This window comes from Microcaecilia unicolor, chromosome 6, assembly GCF_901765095.1.
Source record: "Microcaecilia unicolor chromosome 6, aMicUni1.1, whole genome shotgun sequence".
Lineage (NCBI taxonomy): Eukaryota > Metazoa > Chordata > Amphibia > Gymnophiona > Siphonopidae > Microcaecilia > Microcaecilia unicolor.
In genome coordinates, this window is record NC_044036.1 from 147391978 (window position 1) to 147412617 (window position 20640).

The following is a 20640-nucleotide window of genomic DNA, read 5'->3' on the forward strand; positions in this document are numbered from 1 at the left end:
CGCTGGAGTGCAGGTGTCTGTGTGGTGCAACAACTGTGTATCAGCTGTTCGGAGAGAGACTAGTAGAAAAGTTGCTTTGGGCAAAAGGTGAACGAGGCATACCAAGTACAAACATAAAACCAGCTTAACTAAAGAGCAGTTTATCTTGCAATCACAATCGTTCCCAATATATATAAACTTTAAAGCAATAATAATACCTCAAAGCTTTGAGGTCTTGTTTAAAAGTTTATATATATTGGGAACAATTGTAATTGCAAGATAAACTGCTCTTTAGTTAAGCTGGTTTAATATTTGTAGCTTTGACTTTTTACCAGCTTAGTCCCTTGTTTTAGTTGGCTTTGAAAAGTAAACATTTTATTTCTCCTGTCTCTCTCGTTTATTTTGCAGCTGTAGGATTTGGCAGTTGTCATGCTGGTGCTGCTCACGTTTGGGCTGCTTTTTTATGAAATGCTGGCCGGCTCCCACGATGAAATGGCTCCTGAAGTCGAAAGCTTTTCAGAACTCCCACAGTATCGCTATCAAAATATTAACTTGCCTGAAGAGCACATGGCTTATTTTTTTAACAACAACAGGCACATTGCCAAAGTCTGCAAGCAGGATGCCCGTTGTCCGTATAAGGTCAGTCAACTTGCTGTTTATGGTTGTGATGGCAGTACCAGTTGTACTACTAGACTGAAATGGATTAGCAATGTTGTTTCTGCTTTGCGGCCCTAGTAGTGAATGCAGTTGTGCTGGATGGGATATACAGTGATACCTCGGTTTTCATTGATAATCCATCCGAAAACAATCGGCAAAATCTGAAACCGACGAAAACCGAGGCAATTATTTCCATTGAGCAGGAGAACGCATGGGCCGCCCTTTGTTTTCACAAAATTATCAGCGAGGTCATGTGGGCACGCTGACGAAATCCGAGACAAATTTTTCGACGAAAACCGAAACCGACAATAACCGAAGTCAACAAAAACTGAGGTATTACTCTATTGGAATTATGCACCTGACGTCTGTGCATTTTCATCCCCCCCCTCTGCCCCCCCTCTGCCGCTTTACATCTTGGATGGTGAGGGTCCCCAACCCCCTCCAGCTAAAGCACCACCACTGCCGCTGCAAATACCTTGGCTGGCAGGGCAGGCAATGCAGCAGTGCTGGACAAAAGCGTTGAACAAAGTCTTCAGCTGGCGGGGGTTGGGGACCCTCCCCAGCCAACCAGGGGCCTAGATCAAATTGGGGGGGGGAGCCCAGGCCCTCGTGGCCCCACCTAGCTACGCCACTGGTGGTAACAGCGGTTAGTGTATCTGGGTTTAAAAAAAAAGGTTTGGACAGGTTCCTGGAGGAAAAGTCTGTAGTCTGCTATTGAGACAGACATGGGGAAGCAACTGCTTTTCCTCGGATTTATAGCATGGAATGTTGCCACGATTTGAGCTTGTTCCAGGTACTTGTGACCTGAATTGACCACAGTTGGAAATGAGATATTGGGCTAGATGGACCATTGGCCTGACCCAGTAATGGCTGTTCTTATGTTCCTAATATTGTTGTGTCCGGACTGGATTACCTGCTTGGGGGAAAAAAACAGTCAGTTCACAGCCTCATCTTTTTGTTTTGATCAGTCTGGATAAAGTTACAGAAGTTTTAACGTTCTCACAAAGCTGCTAAGGAGGTATTATTTGCTTAGCAAGTGTATCAATTCAACCTGATTTTCCAGTTGGGCCTGTTACTGTTGTTTAAAAAGAAAATAATTTTGCCTCTTTCTCTTTTGGGCAGTAGGTTGACAAGTAGTGTAGCCAGACAGCAAATTTTGGGTGAGCAGCTCTTTGTGACTCTGAGCAAGTCACTTAGGGATCCTTTTACTAAGGTGCGCTGAAAAATGGCCTGCGCTGGTGTAGACGCGTGTATTGGACGTTCAGCAGGTCCATTTTTCAGCGTGCCTTTTTTTTGGCTGAAAATGGATGTACGGAAAAATAAAAATTGACGTGTGTCCATTTTGGGCCTGAGACCTTACTGCCATCCATTGACCTAGACGTAAAATTTCACGCATTAACCAGGTGGTAATGGTCTATGCATGTATAATTCCAATTACCATCTGGTTAGTGCCACGCAATGGAAAATTTCCGGTGCACTTAGTGGACGCGCGCAAAAAAATGAAATTACTACCCTGGCCACGCGGTAGTTCAAAATTGACTCATGTAGGACACGTGTGCGCGCCTACACGGCTTAGTAAAAGGGCCACTAACTCTCTATTGCCCCAGTTACAAAAGTACCTAAATATAATATGCAAACGGCTTTGATTGTAACCACAGAAAGGTGGTATATCAAGTCCTGTTCCCTATCCTTATCCCTTAACCAGTGCCTTTGTGCATCTAGCCCTCGGTGGTTACTTTGTGATTAGTGTTTCAATTATGCTATTCTAGGTGTTGGTTAGTAGGAAGTAGGTGTCCAAGTTAAGTTAATGGATTATTTTATCAGGTTGAAGATGCTAAGATGATAGAGCAATTTACAAGAAAGGACAAAACTCCTTATGTGGGAGCTGATACAGGAAAAGTGCACAGATGGTGTGGGGTTAGCATGATGTTTGTGGGCACAATAGGCAGAAAAGGGTTTTGCATGGATGTTAACGCTAGTGCATGGAATATGCCCAACCTAATCTCACCAACTTCCACCCCCAATTCTGTTCTGACTTAAATACCAACCTCCCATCCTTCTCTTTCCATCTCTCCTTAATTTTATCCCTCCTTACCCTTTCTCCCTAATTACACTATCCTATCCTGTCTACCCTCTTTTATCCTAGTCATATATTATCTAGCTCAACTTAACATACACTACTAAGCCCAACTTTACATTGTTTTACTACTGTTTTATTAAAATTCTATTAACTTTGTATTTCAAATTACTATGTAAGCCGCATTGAGCCTGCATTGTGTGGGAAAGCGCAGGGTACAAATGTAATAATAATAATAATTAAAACCAGTGGTAATGAGTGTAAATGTTTTTGCCCTCCCCAAGTAATAAACTACAAATTACCCATCGCCTAGAGTGTCCACCTCTCCAGGCAATAATGTAAATATCGCCCACTATGTGGGGAGACAAAAAGATTCAGAAGGCTACGGATATATGAGAATAATTATTTATTTCACTTACCAAGCAAGGATACAGGATAAAATCAGTGAAGCTGAGTAGTACAATCAATTCTCATATGAGAGACTAACCGGGACACAAACGTAACCACTGGCTGCTTTGGTCCATGGCTGTAACTTTTATAACTTCATGTCCCACATACTTATCATTGGAAATGCAAAATCATCATGTCAAAGCATATTTCATTGGGGTTACAGGTTCATCAAGGTTCATTGAACTATAATTGCAGAATCATCATGTTATAGCATTTTTACTTATTATCATCAATATCATTTTGTTTACATCAGCTAAATCATTCTTGTTTGCGAAATCATCTTCCCAGTAACCATATTTGTATTTCTCCACCCACCTGCTTCCATGGTTAACAGAGGTTAACGGAAAATTCCCCTTAGATAAGCAAAGTTATTAACCATATTCTCCTGCAAAGCATATTTTTATTATTTCTACATGTCAGCTTATTTTGCCCTAAAAACAAAAAAGGTGGGAATATAAAAGCCAGGCTATCCAAAGATTGGAACCAAACTGAACTTAAAATAACCAGCGTTTAATATTTTCAAACAAGTGATGATAAAACAATTACACATAAAAACTGAGTCTGTTTTTATGTGTAATTGTTTTATTATCACTTGTTTGAAAATATTAAACACTGGTTATTTTAAGTTCAGTTTGGTTCCAATCTTTGGATAGCCTGGCTTTTATATTCCCACCTTGTTTTGTTTTTATCCTTACGCCTTGTGGGATCTATTGAGTTCTCCACTTTTGTGGAATCTCTCTAGCTTATTTTGCCCTTTCATAAGGAAAAAAGGACATGAGATTTTGTGCCACTCTTGTTAACTAGCTTCTCAGTGACTTGCCCTCTTGACCTGTACTGTGAGGCCTAGCTTTACTCACAATTGTCAGGCTGCCATAGCAGTCCTGTCGTTTGGGTTCATGTCCAGCATGTCCCATATCTACATGAGGCTACTTAGCTATTCTGTCGTGATGCAGAGAAGTGCACAAGAGACTTTAAGGCTGAGCACAATGTAGGAGCTTTAACACCCATGTCTGAGGAGGCGTAGAAGGTTTAGCTGGTTCTTCTGCAGTAGTGTCCGTGAAGAATTAAAAAAGAAGAAACGGGTATTAACAGTACCGGCAAGGTTTTTTGTGGCCTTTGTGAAGGGCGTGGATAAAAAAAAAAGACAGAATGGGGGAGGTGACTGTTCTGGGCTAAAGGTTGCTACAGTTTGCACGGATCTGAGCAGGAAAAGGTATTATTACTGTGTTTTCCCGAAAATAAGGCCTACCGAGGTTTTGCTGCAAATTTGTATTATAAGGCCTCCCCCCGAAAGTAAGACCTACCTGAAGCAGGGCCGCCAAGAGCCGGACAAAGGCTGCCGCCCCCCCCCCCCCCCCCCCGCCCGAGGTCGCCGGGCCCCCCCCCCCCCTCCACCTGCCCTCCATCGCTCCCAGAACTACTGGTACCTGAAACGCCTCCTTTCTCCGAGGACAAGCAGGCTGCTTGTTCTCACGACTGGGTTGACGTCCGCGGCAGCCCCCACCAACCGGAAAAAGCTTCGCGGGACGGTCGGCACGCAGGGCACGCCCACCGCGCATGCGCGGCCGTCTTCCCGCCCGTGCGCGACCGCTCCCGCCAGTTACTTTTTTTCCGCGACTGAGAGAGTCGTGTTTTTGCAACTCTCTCGTTTCAGCCGCCGGAATTTTCGACCGCGTTTACGCGGGTCGTCGCTCTTGGCCTTTTCGGCCTCTTCTTCTTTCGTTTCGTTTTGTTATCCAAAAAAAAAAAAAAAAAAAAAAGAATTTTGCGCGTGTGGAGCACGCGCTCCTCCCTTTTCCCTCGCTTTCTAGCGGGGACGCCTCGTTGCGGCCTAGTGGCCGCTCGGTCGGTTTCAATTTTCGTGGTGTGATTTTAGCCACCATTGCCGACTTTGACTTCGCCGACGCGATTTTTCCGTCGATGTCCTCGAAGGTCCCGAGTGGATTTAAAAAGTGTGGTCGCTGCGGCCGGCCGATCTCGCAGACCGACACCCACGCTTGGTGCCTCCAGTGCCTCGGGCCGGAGCACAATCTCAAGTCGTGTGCTTTGTGTCTCGGTCTCCGGAAACGGACTCAGGTTGCGAGGCAAGTTCTGCGGGACCGTCTTTTTGGAACTTGCGCCGGCCCCTCGACGTCGACCTCGACGGCATCGGTATCGAAGGCCGGTTCTTCGGTACCGGTATCGATGCCCGAGACATCGGCACCGATGGCAGCGACCCCAGGAGAACAGGTCCCGTCGGCCCGCCGGTCCGCCGGCGAGAGTGGGGTAGAGAGACCGCGTGGGCAGTCGGCCCCGGTCACTCCCTCAACTCGTGAGCCACGGGACCGAACCCTGTCGGACCCGGTACCTCGAGACCGAGGGGGATCGACCTCCTCCTCCTCCATGCCCTCCGGCACCGGTGACGTGCACCGGAAGAAGGACAAGAAGCGCCGTCACCGGGAGCCCTCGGTGCCTGAAGAGGAGTCGACGCCGAAGCGTCATCACAGAGAGGAGAGATCTCCGTCGGTGGTGGAGGTACCGACGCGTCGGGGTTCCGGCACCTCGGTGCCGTCTCCTGGCCCCCAGCAGCTTCTGGCACCGACACCCTTACCGGCCCCACCGCCTTTCTCGGCAGCGGGCCTGGACGAGTGCCTCAGAGCCATCCTTCCGGGGCTCCTGGAAGGGCTGATGCGCCAGGCTGTGCCGGCGCCGGGGGTGCTTGCGCCCTCGGCGCCGATGACTGTGGCGCCGGCGAGCTCTAGCCCGGCGCCGGGGCAGTCGACACCGCCGCCGCTTGCGGTGCCGGTCTCGACAGCCACGCAGGTGGAGTCCCCGTCGACGTCGATGGAGGGAGCTCCGTCCCCGCCGGCGCGGGAGTCCACCGCTCGACGACACCGAGGCCTCGGTGCCTCGACGTCGAGCCGGGCCCGGTACCGGACTCAGCTACATGAGCTAATGTCCGATACCGAGGATGAGGACTCGTGGGGGGAAGAGGAGGACCCGAGATATTTCTCCTCAGAGGAGTCTACGGGCCTTCCCTCGGACCCCACGCCGTCACCGGAGAGGAAGCTCTCACCTCCTGAGAGTCTCTCCTTTGCCTCCTTTGTGCGGGATATGTCTATAAGCATTCCCTTTCCCGTGGTCTCTGTGGAAGAGCCGAGGGCCGAGATGCTCGAGGTCCTCGACTATCCATCACCACCTAGAGAGTCCTCCACGGTACCGCTGCACAATGTCCTGAAGGAGACGCTGCTCCGGAACTGGGTGCGACCATTAACTAATCCCACCATTCCCAAGAAAGCAGAGTCCCAGTACAGGATCCACTCTGACCCAGAGCTCATGCGGCCCCAGTTGCCCCATGACTCAGCGGTCGTGGATTCTGCTCTCAAGAGGGCACGGAGTTCGAGGGATACCGCCTCGGCGCCCCCGGGGCGGGAGTCTCGCACTCTGGACTCATTTGGGAGGAAGGCCTACCAGTCCTCCATGCTCGTGACCCGCATCCAATCTTACCTGCTCTATATGAGCATCCACATGCGGACCAATGTGCAACAGCTGGCGGACCTGGTCGATAAGCTCCCGCCGGAGCAGTCCAGGCCTTATCAGGAGGTGGTCAGGCAGCTGAAGGCGTGCAGAAAGTTCCTGTCCAGGGGGATTTTTGACACCTGTGACGTGGCATCTCGTGCTGCGGCCCAAGGTATAGTGATGCGCAGGCTCTCATGGCTGCGTGCCTCTGACCTGGACAACCGCACCCAGCAGAGACTGGCTGACGTCCCTTGCCGGGGGGATAACATTTTCGGTGAGAAGGTCGAGCAGATGGTGGACCAACTGCATCAGCGGGAAACCGCTCTCGACAAGCTCTCCCACCGGGCGCCTTCAGCACCCGCCCCCACGGGTGGGCGTTTTTCCCGGGCACGGCAGGCTGCACCCTATTCTTTTGCAAAGCGTAGGTACAACCAGCCGGCCCGAAGGCCTCGTCAGGCACAGGGACAGCCCCAGCGCGCTCGTTCTCGTCAACAGCGTGCGCCTAAGCAGCCCCCTGCGCCTCCACAGCAAAAGCCGGGGACGGGCTTTTGACTGGATCCACGGGAACATAGCCGCCCTACAAGTGTCCGTACCGGACGATCTGCCGGTCGGAGGGAGGTTAAAATTTTTTCACCAAAGGTGGCCTCTCATAACCTCCGACCAGTGGGTTCTCCAAATAGTGCGGTGCGGATACGCCCTGAATTTGGCCTCCCTGCCTCCAAATTGTCCTCCAGGAGCTCAGTCTTTCAGCTCCCATCACAAGCAGGTACTTGCAGAGGAACTCTCCGCCCTTCTCAGCGCCAATGCGGTCGAGCCCGTACCACCCGGGCAGGAAGGGCAGGGATTCTATTCCAGGTACTTCCTTGTGGAAAAGAAAACAGGGGGGATGCGTCCCATCCTAGACCTGAGAGGCCTGAACAAATTCCTGGTCAAAGAAAAGTTCAGGATGCTTTCCTTGGGCACCCTTCTGCCAATGATTCAGAAAAACGATTGGCTATGTTCCCTGGATTTAAAGGACGCATACACTCACATCCCGATACTGCCAGCTCACAGACAGTATCTCAGATTCCGCCTGGGCGCACGGCACTTTCAGTATTGTGTGCTGCCCTTTGGGCTCGCCTCTGCCCCACGAGTGTTTACAAAGTGCCTCGTGGTGGTAGCGGCCTACCTACGCAAGCTGGGAGTGCACGTGTTCCCATATCTCGACGATTGGCTGGTCAAGAACACCTCGGAGGCAGGAGCCCTCCGGTCCATGCAGTGCACTATTCAACTTCTGGAGCTGCTGGGGTTTGTGATAAATTACCCAAAGTCCCATCTCCAGCCAACTCAATCTCTGGAATTCATAGGAGCGCTGCTGAATTCCCAGACAGCTCAGGCCTACCTTCCCGAAGCGAGGGCCACCAATCTCTTGGCCCTGGCTTCGCAGACCAGAGCGTCTCAGCAGATCACAGCTCGGCAGATGTTGAGACTTCTGGGTCATATGGCCTCCACAGTTCATGTGACTCCCATGGCTCGTCTTCACATGAGATCTGCTCAATGGACCCTAGCTTCCCAGTGGTTCCAAGCCACCGGGAATCTAGAAGATGTCATCCGCCTCTCCACCAGTTGTCGCACTTCACTGCTCTGGTGGACCATCCGGACCAATTTGACCCTGGGACGTCCATTCCAAATTCCGCAGCCCACGAAAGTGCTGACGACGGATGCATCTCGCCTGGGGTGGGGAGCCCATGTCGATGGGCTCCACACTCAGGGTCTGTGGTCCCTCCAGGAAAAGGATCTGCAGATCAACCTCCTGGAGCTCCGAGCGATCTGGAACGCACTGAAGGCTTTCAGAGATCGGCTGTCCTGTCAAATTATCCAAATTCGGACAGACAATCAGGTTGCAATGTATTACGTCAACAAGCAGGGGGGCACCGGATCTCGCCCCCTGTGCCAGGAGGCCGTCGGGATGTGGCGTTGGGCGTGTCGGTTCGGCATGCTCCTCCAAGCCACATACCTGGCAGGCGTAAACAACAGTCTGGCCGACAGACTGAGCAGAGTCATGCAACCGCACGAGTGGTCGCTCCATGCCAGAGTGGTACGCAAGATCTTCCGAGCGTGGGGCACCCCCTCGGTGGACCTTTTCGCCTCTCAGACCAACCACAAGCTGCCTCTGTTCTGTTCCAGACTTCAGGCACACGGCAGGCTAGCGTCGGATGCCTTTCTCCTCCATTGGGGGACCGGCCTCCTGTATGCTTATCCTCCCATACCTTTGGTGGGGAAGACCTTACTGAAGCTCAAGCAAGACCGCGGCACCATGATTCTGATAGCGCCCTTTTGGCCCCGTCAGATCTGGTTCCCTCTTCTTCTGGAGTTGTCCTCCGAAGAACCGTGGAGATTGGAGTGTTTTCCGACTCTCATTTCGCAGAACGACGGAGCGTTGCTGCACCCCAACCTTCAGTCTCTGGCTCTCACGGCCTGGATGTTGAGGGCGTAGACTTCACTGCGTTGGGTCTGTCTGAGGGTGTCTCCCGGGTCTTGCTTGCCTCTAGGAAGGATTCCACTAAAAAGAGTTACTTTTCAAGTGGAGGAGGTTTGTCGTGTGGTGTGAGAGCATGGCCCTAGAACCTCGTTCTTGCCCTGCACAGAACCTGCTTGAATACCTTCTGCACTTATCAGAGTCTGGCCTCAAGACCAACTCAGTAAGGAATCACCTTAGTGCGATTAGTGCTTACCATTATCGTGTGGAAGGTAAAGCCATCTCTGGAGAGCCTTTAGTCGTTCGATTCATGAGAGGCTTGCTTTTGTCAAAGCCCCCTATCAAGCCTCCTACTGTGTCATGGGATCTCAACGTCGTCCTCACCCAGCTGATGAAACCTCCTTTTGAGCCACTGAATACCTGCCATCCGAAGTACTTGACCTGGAAGGTCATTTTCTTGGTGGCAGTTACTTCAGCTCGTAGGGTCAGTGAGCTTCAAGCCCTAGTAGCTCATGCTCCATATACTAAATTTCATCACAACAGAGTAGTGCTCCGCACTCACCCAAAGTTCCTGCCGAAGGTGGTGTCGGAGTTCCATCTTAACCAGTCAATTGTCTTGCCAACATTCTTCCCCAGGCCGCATACCCGCCCTGCTGAACGTCAGTTGCACACATTGGACTGCAAGAGAGCATTGGCCTTCTACTTGGAGCGGACACAGCCCAACAGACAGTCCGCCCAATTGTTTATTTCTTTCGACCCTAACAGGCTAGGGGTCGCTGTCGGGAAACGCACCATCTCTAATTGGCTAGCAGATTGCATTTCCTTCACTTACGCCCAGGCTGGGCTGACTCTTGAGGGTCATGTCACGGCTCATAGTGTCAGAGCCATGGCAGCGTCGGTGGCCCACTTGAAGTCAGCCACTATTGAAGAGATCTGCAAGGCTGCGACGTGGTCATCTGTCCACACATTCACATCTCATTACTGCCTCCAGCAGGATACCCGACGCGATAGTCGGTTCGGGCAGTCGGTGCTGCAGAATCTGTTTGGGGTGTAATCCAACTCCACCCTCCAGGACCCGAATTTATTCTGGTCAGGCTGCACTCTCAGTTAGTTGTTCTTCGTAGGTCAATTTCTGTTGTTTCCTCGCCGTTGCGAGGTTCCATTGACCTGGGTTCTTGTTTTGAGTGAGCCTGAGAGCTAGGGATACCCCAGTCGTGAGAACAAGCAGCCTGCTTGTCCTCGGAGAAAGGGTATGATACATACCTGTAGCAGTTGTTCTCCGAGGACAGCAGGCTGATTGTTCTCACCTACCCTCCCTCCTCCCCTTTGGAGTTGTGTTTTATACTTTATTGCTTGTCATTCAACTGGCGGGAGCGGTCGCGCACGGGCGGGAAGACGGCCGCGCATGCGCGGTGGGCGTGCCCTGCGTGCCGACCGTCCCGCGAAGCTTTTTCCGGTTGGTGGGGGCTGCCGCGGACGTCAACCCAGTCGTGAGAACAATCAGCCTGCTGTCCTCGGAGAACAACTGCTACAGGTATGTATCATACCCTTTCACCTTCCTTTGCAAGTTCGGAGCAAGCAGCAGCAGGGCAGGCCACTCCTTCCTTCCGTGTCCCGCCCTCGCCTGACGTAACGTAACGTCAGGCGAAGGCGAGGCACAGAAGGAAGGAGAGGTCTGCCCTGCTGCTTGCTCCGAACTTGCGAAGGAAGGTGAAAGGAGGCGTTTCAGGTTGGGAGCGACGGAGGGCAGGTGGAGGGGGGGCCCGGCGACCTCGGGTGGGGGTGGCAACCCCGATGTTTCCCCGAAAAAAAATAAGACCTCCCCTGAAAATAAGACCTAGCGGGTCTTGGGGAGGAAAAATTAATATAAGACAGTGTCTTATATTCGGGGAAACACGGTAGCATATATCTGTGCATGGGCCTGCAACGTTGTTCTGTGCATAAAGATTAGCTTTGCAAAAATGTTATGCACAGAACGTTTTTGCAATGTTGTTAATGATGCACAGAAAAACATTCTATCACAGGCAGGGGCGTAACCAGACCTCAGCGGGAGGGGGGATCCAGAGCCCAAGGTGAGGGGGGGCACATTTAAGCCCCCCTCCCCTGCTATTTTCAACTGCCACCGCCTGGTACACCCTAACCCCCGCCAGCTTTAGTCTTCTTCAGCCGGTCTCCGGCGCGTTCGCTGATCTGTACTGTGAGTCCTGACTGACGTCCTGCACGTTGGGGACCCCCGCCAGCAAGGGTACCTGGTGGTGGTGACGGCAGAAGGGGGGCCAGGGCTAAATCCGTGGGGGCCCATGCCCCCGTGGCCCCACCTAGCTACGCCCCTGATCACAGGTGTGGTTTTGCAGATGTGCTGATGCTTTTTCTGCTCAGAGCTGTACACAGCTGTAGCAGCTCTGAGCACAGAACCTTGTACGCGTGCAACCTGTGTCTTCTCCCTGATTTTTAACACTCTAGCTATATGCAGATTTCATTTGCACATAATTTGTTTACTGCATGGCAAGCAAAAATTGTGTGTTCAACTTGTGTTAAATTGTCAGTACACAGCTCTAATGCATTTTTTCTGCATTGGTACCTTGATCCTGATGACTTTCCATGGGTTTCCTCTGAGATCCACTATCTAGAGCTGCCGACTGACTTCCATTTTTTTCCCAGGCAAGAATAAATCCAGCCTATTTAACCTGGTAACCTTGCATTTCCTAAGAGACTCAGAACTACAAGCCCATGTACGGAGTGGGGTAAAACCCAGACTGAATTATTCTGCCCTGAAAAAAATGGGGTGAAGAGGGTTGAACAGATTATCTAGAATATCACACATTCTACTGTTTGTTATTGATAATAAAAGAGGAATTGTACTTTTGTATAACAAGTGAAACGTTGCTACTGTCTCTCAGCACTAGAGTACAATGCTTGGCTCTGTAAGGAAACTTATTGTGCCAGGATATTTTGTTTCCTGAAGCAATATAAGGCAATTTGTTGAAGTCTGTTGCAGTCTCAAGTAGAAAGGCTGGTTGGACTGTTTTTAATGAACATGTTTGCATTACAGAAGCACTTGAAGAAGATTAAGTCCTGTTGGGGTTATGAGAAGTCCTGTAAGAAAGAGAATAGGTTCCAGTACCCTGTGTGTACTCGAGTTGATGTTGGATGGTGAGTTTAATGTGTCAAGGAGAATAGCTGCCTTAAGTCTGGTATCTGACAGAAATGCAACTAGTATCACACTGTATTGGAGAGGGAACGTCTGAGAGGAGATATGATAGGGGTAAATTGGGAAAGGTGGTTTACCCTTAAGATTACAGAATGTCACGGGGACAAAGTTTGTTCCCATCCCCACCCCCCACCCCCCTCCGTCCCTTTGGGTTCTGTCTCCATCCCCGTCCTGTCCCCGCGGGCCCTGTCTCCATCCCCGTGAGCTCTATCCTTATCTAGAGAAGCCTCAAAACACTTGTTTTATATTTAAACTAGTAAAACAGGCCCGTTTCTGACACAAATGAAACGGGCGCTAGCAAGGTTGTCCTCGGAGTATGTATGTTTGAGAGAGTGTGTGTGAGACTGACTGTGTGAGAGAGAGAGAGTGAATGTGCGAGTGTGTGTGTGTGTGACAGAGAGAGAGAGTGAGACTGGGTGCGAGTGTGTCTGTGAGAGAGTGTGTGTGTGAGAATAAGAGTGTGTGCCATGGGCCCCCCTCCCTCCGAGTTTCAGGGCCGTCCCCCTCCCTCCTTCCGAGTTCCAGGGTCATCCCCTCCCTTCCCTCCGATTTCCAGGGTCGCCTCCCTTCCTCCCTCCTAGTTCCAGGGTCGCCCCCCCTTCCTCCCTCCTAGTTCCAGGGTCGCCCCCCCTTCCTCCCTCCGAGTTCCAGGGTCGCCCCCTCCCTCCAGGTTGCAGGGTCGCCCCTCCCTTCCTCCTTCCTCCCTCCGAGTTCCAGGGTCGCCCTCCCTCCCTCCGAGTTCCAGGGTCGCCCCCCCTCCCTCCGAATTTCAGGGTCCCCCTCCCTCCCAGTTCTAGGGTCGTCGTCCCTCCCTTTCTCCCTCCCTCCCAGTTCCAGCCGCACTCGCTCCAAGTTTTAAAAATCATCTTCCCAGGAAAGCAGCGTTTAAAGACGTGCAGCCTCGGTCCTTCTCTCTGTGTTAGCTCTGGTCCCGCCCTCATTGCGGAAAGAGGAAATGAGGGCGGGACCAGAGCTAACAGAGAGAGAAGGGCCAAGCCTGCACGCCTGATGGCAGCGACCTGGGGGTGCGTGGCGTTGCGGCGGGGCCTTGTGCGGTTGGTCAGTGCTGCGGCTGACGTTCCCGGAACTACGTGACGTTCAGTAGCCTAGCCTTACAGCAGAGCAGTGCACGAATGCATCAGCCAGACAGCCACGCAGTCAACTTCAGAACGTTGGAGGTGCGTTTTATTAGATAGGATCTTTTTATATAAAAAGGAACAATATGCTGTGCAACTGTTGTTTATAAATCACAAATAGAAAACAATATTAACCCCCACCCCCACCATTACTCTCTTAGAATAGAGAGTTGCACAGGGACAGAAATCTAACCTGTCCCCCTGCCACAATGCATTGCACTCTGCTGCACAGTCACCTTGACCTCCCCACAAGAAAGTCAGATTCTATAAACAGTGAAAATTACTGGTAAAAGTAACAAATGCGTTTTGATCCATTCTCTGTGAAATACAAAATTTTTAAAAAGATGCACATTTTCAAAAAAGCAAACATCCATGAGTAGCATGTCAGCCCTTTCCTTTCCCTCCCAACCATGAGCAGCATGTCCCCCTCTCCTCTCATTCTCTTCTATCCCATATGCTCTATTTCCCCCCTTTCCCTTCCCCCCTTCATGTATGCCCCCCTTACTAATCTTTTTTTTTCCAGCCCCTCCCTCCCAGCACCCCACACTCCATCCACCCTTTTTACAGTCCCCTCCCCTCCAGTACTGTGTCAGGGTGGCCCCCCCCCCCCCCCCCCGAACATACCTCAATGCACCCTGGTGGTCTAGTGGCCTCTCCGGGGCAGGAAAGATCCCCACTCTTTCCTCCCTGCTGCCGCTGATCCACTCGCTGCCGCCGCTTCATCAAAATGACTGCTGAGACTTCAAACAGAAGTCTCAGCAACCATTTTGATGAAGCGGCAGCAGCAAGTGGATCAGCGGCAGCGGGCAGGAAAGAGTGGGGATCATTTCAACCCTGAAGAGGCTACTAGACCACCAGGGTGCCTTGAGGGTACTTTGAGGGAGGGTGCCTTGAGGCTCGGTGGGGTGGGGGGAGGCTTGCCTGCACTTCCAAGGGAACTCTGCAGGACCTGGAGGGGATTCCCGTGTTAATCCCTTTCTTCCCGCTAACCCCATTCCCGTGCAGCTGTCTGCTTCAGAAGCCTCCTTTTTGAGCCACTGTGGAAGACCTTGAAGGTCTTGCGCTAAAGACAGCATTCTTGGTGGCTGTTGCATCATCACATAGAGTTTTGGAGTTTCAGGCTTACTCTTGTTGAGATCCATGTCTTCGCTTTTCAGAGGTGGGGATATCCCTTCTGAAAGTGATAATTGGCATTTCATATCATCCAATCTGAGGAGCTTTCGTCCTTTTGCAAAGAGGAAGAGGCTTGGTATTCCTTGAAGCTTAGCTTCTCGATGTGCATAGAGTCCTCCTTAGATATCTGGAAGTCATGAATGATTTTTCGCAAATTGGACAGACTATTTGTGCTTTTTGGTAAATGGAGGCTTGGTCTCGTGGCTTCCAAGCCCATAATTGCTAGATGACTGAAGGAGACTATCGCTTCAGCTCATTTGCTTGTGGGGATGCAGCATGCAGAGACTACCTTACTGTCTCCGGTGGATATTTGCAAGTCAGCGACGTGGTTGACACTGCATACCTTTTGCCACGCACTACAGGGTGGGTGTTGCAGTATGCTTGGAAGCCAGTTTTGACTATCCCACAGGTTCTGGAAGAGTGGGAAGCTACATAATGGAAGGTGAGATTAGGTTTTATCTGATAATTTTCTTTCTATTAGTTCTTTCCACTATTCCAGAGGTTTCTGAGGTGATTAGTTGGTGCGAAGTAATGGGTCAGATAATGACTGTCACCTTACATGGTGCTTTCTGCATATCTCTTGTTCTCTACAAGTTGTCCAGAGATGAGCAAGGTCTACACATGTTTGCTCGTCTGGTTAGTGTTAGGTTAGTGAGGTGTTTTTTTTTTTTAAATATTCTAAGTTTCTTCTTACAGCTTGTCTATGTAAATAGTGACGAGCTGGATTGGATGCTAAGAGACATTTCTTAGCTCAGTTTTCAGTTCACCTGGTTGATGTACATAACTATCTCACAGGTTCTGGAGTAGTGGAAAGGACTAATGGAAAGAAATGTATCAGGTAAAACCTAATTTCTCCTTTTAGGATATCTCAAATGAATATGCGTGAAGTGATTTGCATACAATGGGAGGCAGTGGCTTGCAAATTTTTCATTTGCATATTTATTAAGGATAGCCAGAAAGTTTGACCTTTTCCAGCCCTCAAGGACTTGGAGTGAGGACCAAAAGTCTACAATGAAAATGTTCTTGTCCTTCTTGGATGCTAAAGCTCAGATTTACTGAGCTTGATTTTGCCCCATAGAGAGAATGAGGAAGAAACTTTATTAAATTATGCTAAAGTATATGAAAGTAGCTAGAATTCTAGAGGACTTTGTAGGCTTTCTTTATCCTAGAGCAATCAAAAACCTTGCTGTAACTTGAGCCATAAAAGAAGCTACAGATATTAAAGACTGTAAAAAAAGTGAACTACTTCCTCTTAGGTAAGATGCTGGCCCTCTTTTTACACCAGGGCTAAAGACATGGAAGCAGCTCAGCAGGTTTTCTGGAAACAAGCTGACTTTGGTTATGTGAAACAGAGGATGGAGGAAATTCATACTTTTTGCAGACCTGGGACAGCGGTAGGTGCTTTTCATCCTATTAATGTAGAAGCTGCACCTTTTTTTCTTTATTTTTAAGTTTGGTAGAAGATAGGGCTGGAATGAATATTTTCTGCACTAGGGAAGAATTACACCCATGCTCCCTCTTTTGACTTACTGGTGACTTCTCTAGTATAGTGTTCCTCCTTTGGTGGCAAATGCACAGCTGTTGTGTGGAACCTTTCTCTCTCTACCCTAGAGGCTGACCAAAACCACACCAAAATTGTTTTTTTGCCACCCACCCACTGTAGGCCTCCCCCTTCCCCTCAGGCCTGCATACAGTCCCTGATGGTCTATTGGTGTAGTCAGGGCAGGAATGATCCTTATTTGCACTTTCTCATACCAGTTTCACTATCAAAATGGCTGCCGTGACCCATACAGGCTCATTTTTGAAAGAGAAAGACTCCCATCTTTCGACACAAATAGGAAGATGGGCGTCCTTCTCCCAGGACCGTCCAAATCGGTATAATCGAAAGCCGATTTTGGACATCCCCAACTGCTTTCCATCGCAGGGACGGCCAAAGTTCAAGGGGGCGTATCGGAGGCATAGTGAAGGAGGGACTTGGGCGTGCCTAACACATGGACGTCCTCGACCCATAATGGGAAAAAAAGGGTGTCCCTGACGAGCACTTGGATGACTTTACCTGGTCCTGTTTTTCTTACGACCAGGGCACAAAAAGGTGGCCGAAATGACCAGATGACCACCGGAGAGAATCGGGGATGACCTTCCCTTACTCCCCCAGTGGTCACTAACTCCCTCCCACCCTCAAAAAACATCTTTAAAAATATGTTGTGCCAGCCTCTATGCCAGCCTCAGATATCATTCTCAGGTCCATCACAGCAATATGCAGGTACCTGGAGCAGTTTTAGTGGGTGCAGTGCACTTCAGACAGGTGGACCCAGGCCCATACCCCTCTATACCTGTTACGTTTGTGGAGGAAACAGCGAGCCCTCCAAAACCCACCAGAAACCCACTGTACCCACATCTACTACTACTTGTCATTTCTAAAGCACTACTAGACGTACGCAGTGCTGTACACTTGAACATGAAGAGATAGTCCCTGCTCGACAGAGCTTACAATCTAATTAGAACAGACAAACAGAACAAATAGATAAGGACAAAGAGTAGCAAGATTCCGGAATCCCAAAGAGTAACAGGATTCCATGCAGAATCCCAAAGAGTAGCAACATTCCATGTAGAACCCCAAAGAGTAGCAAGATTCCAGAATTCCAGAGAGTAACAGGATTCCATGCAGAATCCCAAAAAGTAGCAAGATTCCGGAATCCCAAGACTACTACTACTACTACTTATCATTTCTATAGCGCTACTAGATGTACGCAGCGCTGTACACTTGAACATGAAGAGACAGTCCCGGCTCGACAGAGCTTACAATCTAATTAGGACAGACAAACAGGACAAACAAGAGATAAGGGAATATTAAAGTGAGGATGATAAAATAAGAAACAAGTGAATAAGGGTTAGGAGTTAAAAGCAGCATCAAAAAGGTGGGCTTTTAGCTTAAATTTGAAGATGGCCAGAGATGGAGCTTGATGTACCGGCTCAGGAAGTCTATTCCAGGTATATGGTGCAGCAAGATAAAAGGAACAGAGTCTGGAGTTAGCGGTGGAGGAGAAGGGTGCAGATAAGAGAGATTTAGCCAATAAATGGAGTTCCCGGGGAGGAATGTAGTGAGAGATGAGAGGTACTGAGGAGCTGCAGAGTGAATACACGTATAGGTCAATAAGAGGAGTTTGAACTGTATGCGGAAACGGATAGGAAGCCAGTGAAGTGACTTGAGGAGAGGGCTAATATGAGCATAATGACACACGACATCTAGGTGCCCCCCTTCACCTATAAGGGCTGTAGTAGTGGTGTACAGTTGTGGGTAGTTGGTTTTAGGAGGGGGGGGGGGGGTTTGGGGGGCTCAGCAGAGAAGGTAAGGGAGCTGTGTTCCTGGGAGCATTTTATGAAGTCCACTGTAGTGTTCCCTAGGGTGCCTGGTTGGTGTCCTGGCATGTCAGGTGGACCAGTGCGTTACAAATGCTTGCTCCTCCCATGACCAAATGGCTTGCATTTGGTCGTTTCTGAGATGGGCGTCCTTTGTTTCCATTATCACCGAAAATCATAAACGACCAAGTCTAGGGTCGACCATCTCTAAGGACGACCAAAATTTCAAAATTTGGACGTCCCCGACCGTATTATCGAAACGAAAGATGGATGTCCATCTTGTTTCGATAATATGGGTTTCCCCACCCCTCCATCGGGACGTTTTGCGAGGACGTCCTCGACAAAACGTGGGCGTCCCTTTCGATTATGCCCCTCATAGTGGCTGTCTTATGAAAGGTCACAGCAGCTGTTGTAAGGTAAAGGTTGCGGCAGCCGTGTTGAGAGCAGAGCTGGGTTTACCTTATGATTGCAAAGTAGCTGCCGCAACCTCTCATGAGACTGCCACTAGGGCAGCCATATTGGTAATGGAGCCAGCATGGGAAAGAGCAAATGGAGATTGTTCTTGCCATGACTTTGTTCCTAGACCACCAGGGATTGTAAGGTACGCCCTGGGGGGAGGAGAGGGGTTCAGATAGAAGGCTACTCCTTTCAGGGGGTGGGCAGAGTTTTTCAGTTCGGTTATGGCTGAAACAACAAGTTAGTGACTTTTGGGAGTAATTTTGGTTTCAGCCAAAACGTTTAAAAATGTTTGGTTTTGGCTGAAACATTAAAAAGCTGTTTTGGTAGGCTGCTACTCTGTATAACATCCTCTCTCTCCCCCCCCCCCCCCCTCCCTTTTTCTCTTCTTGCCATGCATTTCTCATTTGTTCTTTCCTTTAAATATTCCTCGTCATGCTGCCCCTTTTTTGGATAGCCTGGTTCATATTCCCACCTCTTTTTATTTCAATTTTATGCTCCGTGGGATCTACTGAGTTCTCCACGCACGTGGATTCTCTTTAGGTTTTACCTTTTTCTCTCCCTCCAGTCTCCTTGTCCAGCATCAGTTCTCCCTTTTACCACCTACCCATGCCCTCTAGTTGCCCCCTCCCCCCAGTAGCAGCCCCCTTTCTGTGCCTCCCATCTCTGCTCAGTACATCTTTTCTCACTCATTATACTATGCACTGTAAAAAAAATTCTAATTTGGTTCTCACTTTGGTAACGGTGTTACAAATTCTATTACCAGATTCTTTGTGAATTAATGCAATACATTATATACATTTGAATTATTTTAACGAACTTGCTATACCAAAACAGCACTGACTCCTAGAACTTAAACATTTATAATCCTATCTAAAAAGGCAGCTTCATTAATGTTATACTGGGCCCTGAAACACCAATTTTTTCTATTGAGAAAACATCTAACGGGATTACTAATGGATTCCTGCCTATGTGGAAATTATGGTCCAAGAAAACAACAGGGTAACCGATCTGCAAACTCCAAGATGGAAAACAGACAAAGCAGATACGTATATGAAAAAAACAGTAATAGAAATTTGATGAAAATAAAATCATTTATTTTCATCAAATTTCTATTAAATACTGTTTTTTTCATATACGTATCTGCTTTGTCTGTTTTCCACCTATGTGGAAATTATTGCACTTGCTTGCAGAATATCTTATCTTGGTTACATACATAGAACACAGACCCTCACCAAATACAGAATAAGTGACCATAAATTACAAATCTGAATATATAGAGACAAAACTGGATTCTTCTTTGCTGTCCACTTCAGCATCTTTCCAAATGTTCTGTTCATTGCAGACAGAGGGAAGGGAGTTTATTTAGGAGCAGAGCAATTCTGTGCTCCAGGTCATCCCTTTTATCCTGTTTGAAGTTGTCTGATAAGGGAGAGATTGGAGCAATAAGCAGAGGGCAGTTTTCTGCTACCTGATTTTAGGGCATTGACCAATAGTCACTGGGGCAGAGCTGCATATGCTAATTTTGGGGACAGTTCCACAAAGTTGCATGCTGGGTTCCAGTTGTATAATGGGATCTTGGCGTCAAGATTCCATTATAGAATGCTAGGGCAAGCCAGCCACCGTTGGCGCACCAAAACTGTAACACCATCAGTTGCGCCTGCTGTAGAAATAGAGGTGTATTTTCAAAGCACTTAGACTTACAAAGTTACATAGGTTACTAAGTGCTTTGAAAATGAGCCCCATAGTGTTACTGATGGCACATTAATGAGGCAGGGGCGCATAACCTACAGGATTCTGTAATTTATGTGCATCGATTGGTACCCCTTCCCTTGCTCTGCCCCATTACATGCCAAACCAAGGGCCTCTTTACAAAGCAGTGGTAAGCCCAACACAGGCTTACTGCTCGCTAAACAGGACGTACCACCGGGCTACCGCAGCAGCCCGATGGTACTTCCCATCCCTAGAGCGCCGTCATATTTTAGTAGTGCCACGTTAGCACGGGAGCCCTTACTGTCATCTCAATGGGTGGCGGTAAGAACTCCCCCCCCCTCCCCAAATGCCACCTTGCTGCGCGACCATTTCCTGCAGAAAAGAAATAGGTCCATTGTTATGCATAGGTAAAAGCAGCCCTGCTGATTCCCCCCCCACCCCGGATTTGATGACCAGCAGAGCTGCTTCCTTT

General features: G+C 49.2%; 1 protein-coding gene across 3 annotated transcripts in view; it reads left to right on the forward strand.

The window, feature by feature from the left end:
* EOGT (EGF domain specific O-linked N-acetylglucosamine transferase) overlaps positions 1 to 20640 on the forward strand; it is a 55128-nt gene that overhangs the window by 211 nt on the left and 34277 nt on the right. For 2 of the 3 annotated variants that reach the window (XM_030206206.1, XM_030206207.1), the window contains exons 2-4: positions 388 to 618; positions 12172 to 12272; positions 15925 to 16033. In XM_030206206.1, coding sequence (XP_030062066.1) covers positions 409 to 618; positions 12172 to 12272; positions 15925 to 16033 — 420 coding nt within the window. In that variant the 5' untranslated portion in view covers positions 388 to 408. Of the gene's footprint in view, positions 1 to 387; positions 619 to 12171; positions 12273 to 15895; positions 16034 to 20640 lie in introns of those variants that run through there. The other variant, XM_030206208.1, reaches the window with a different exon arrangement.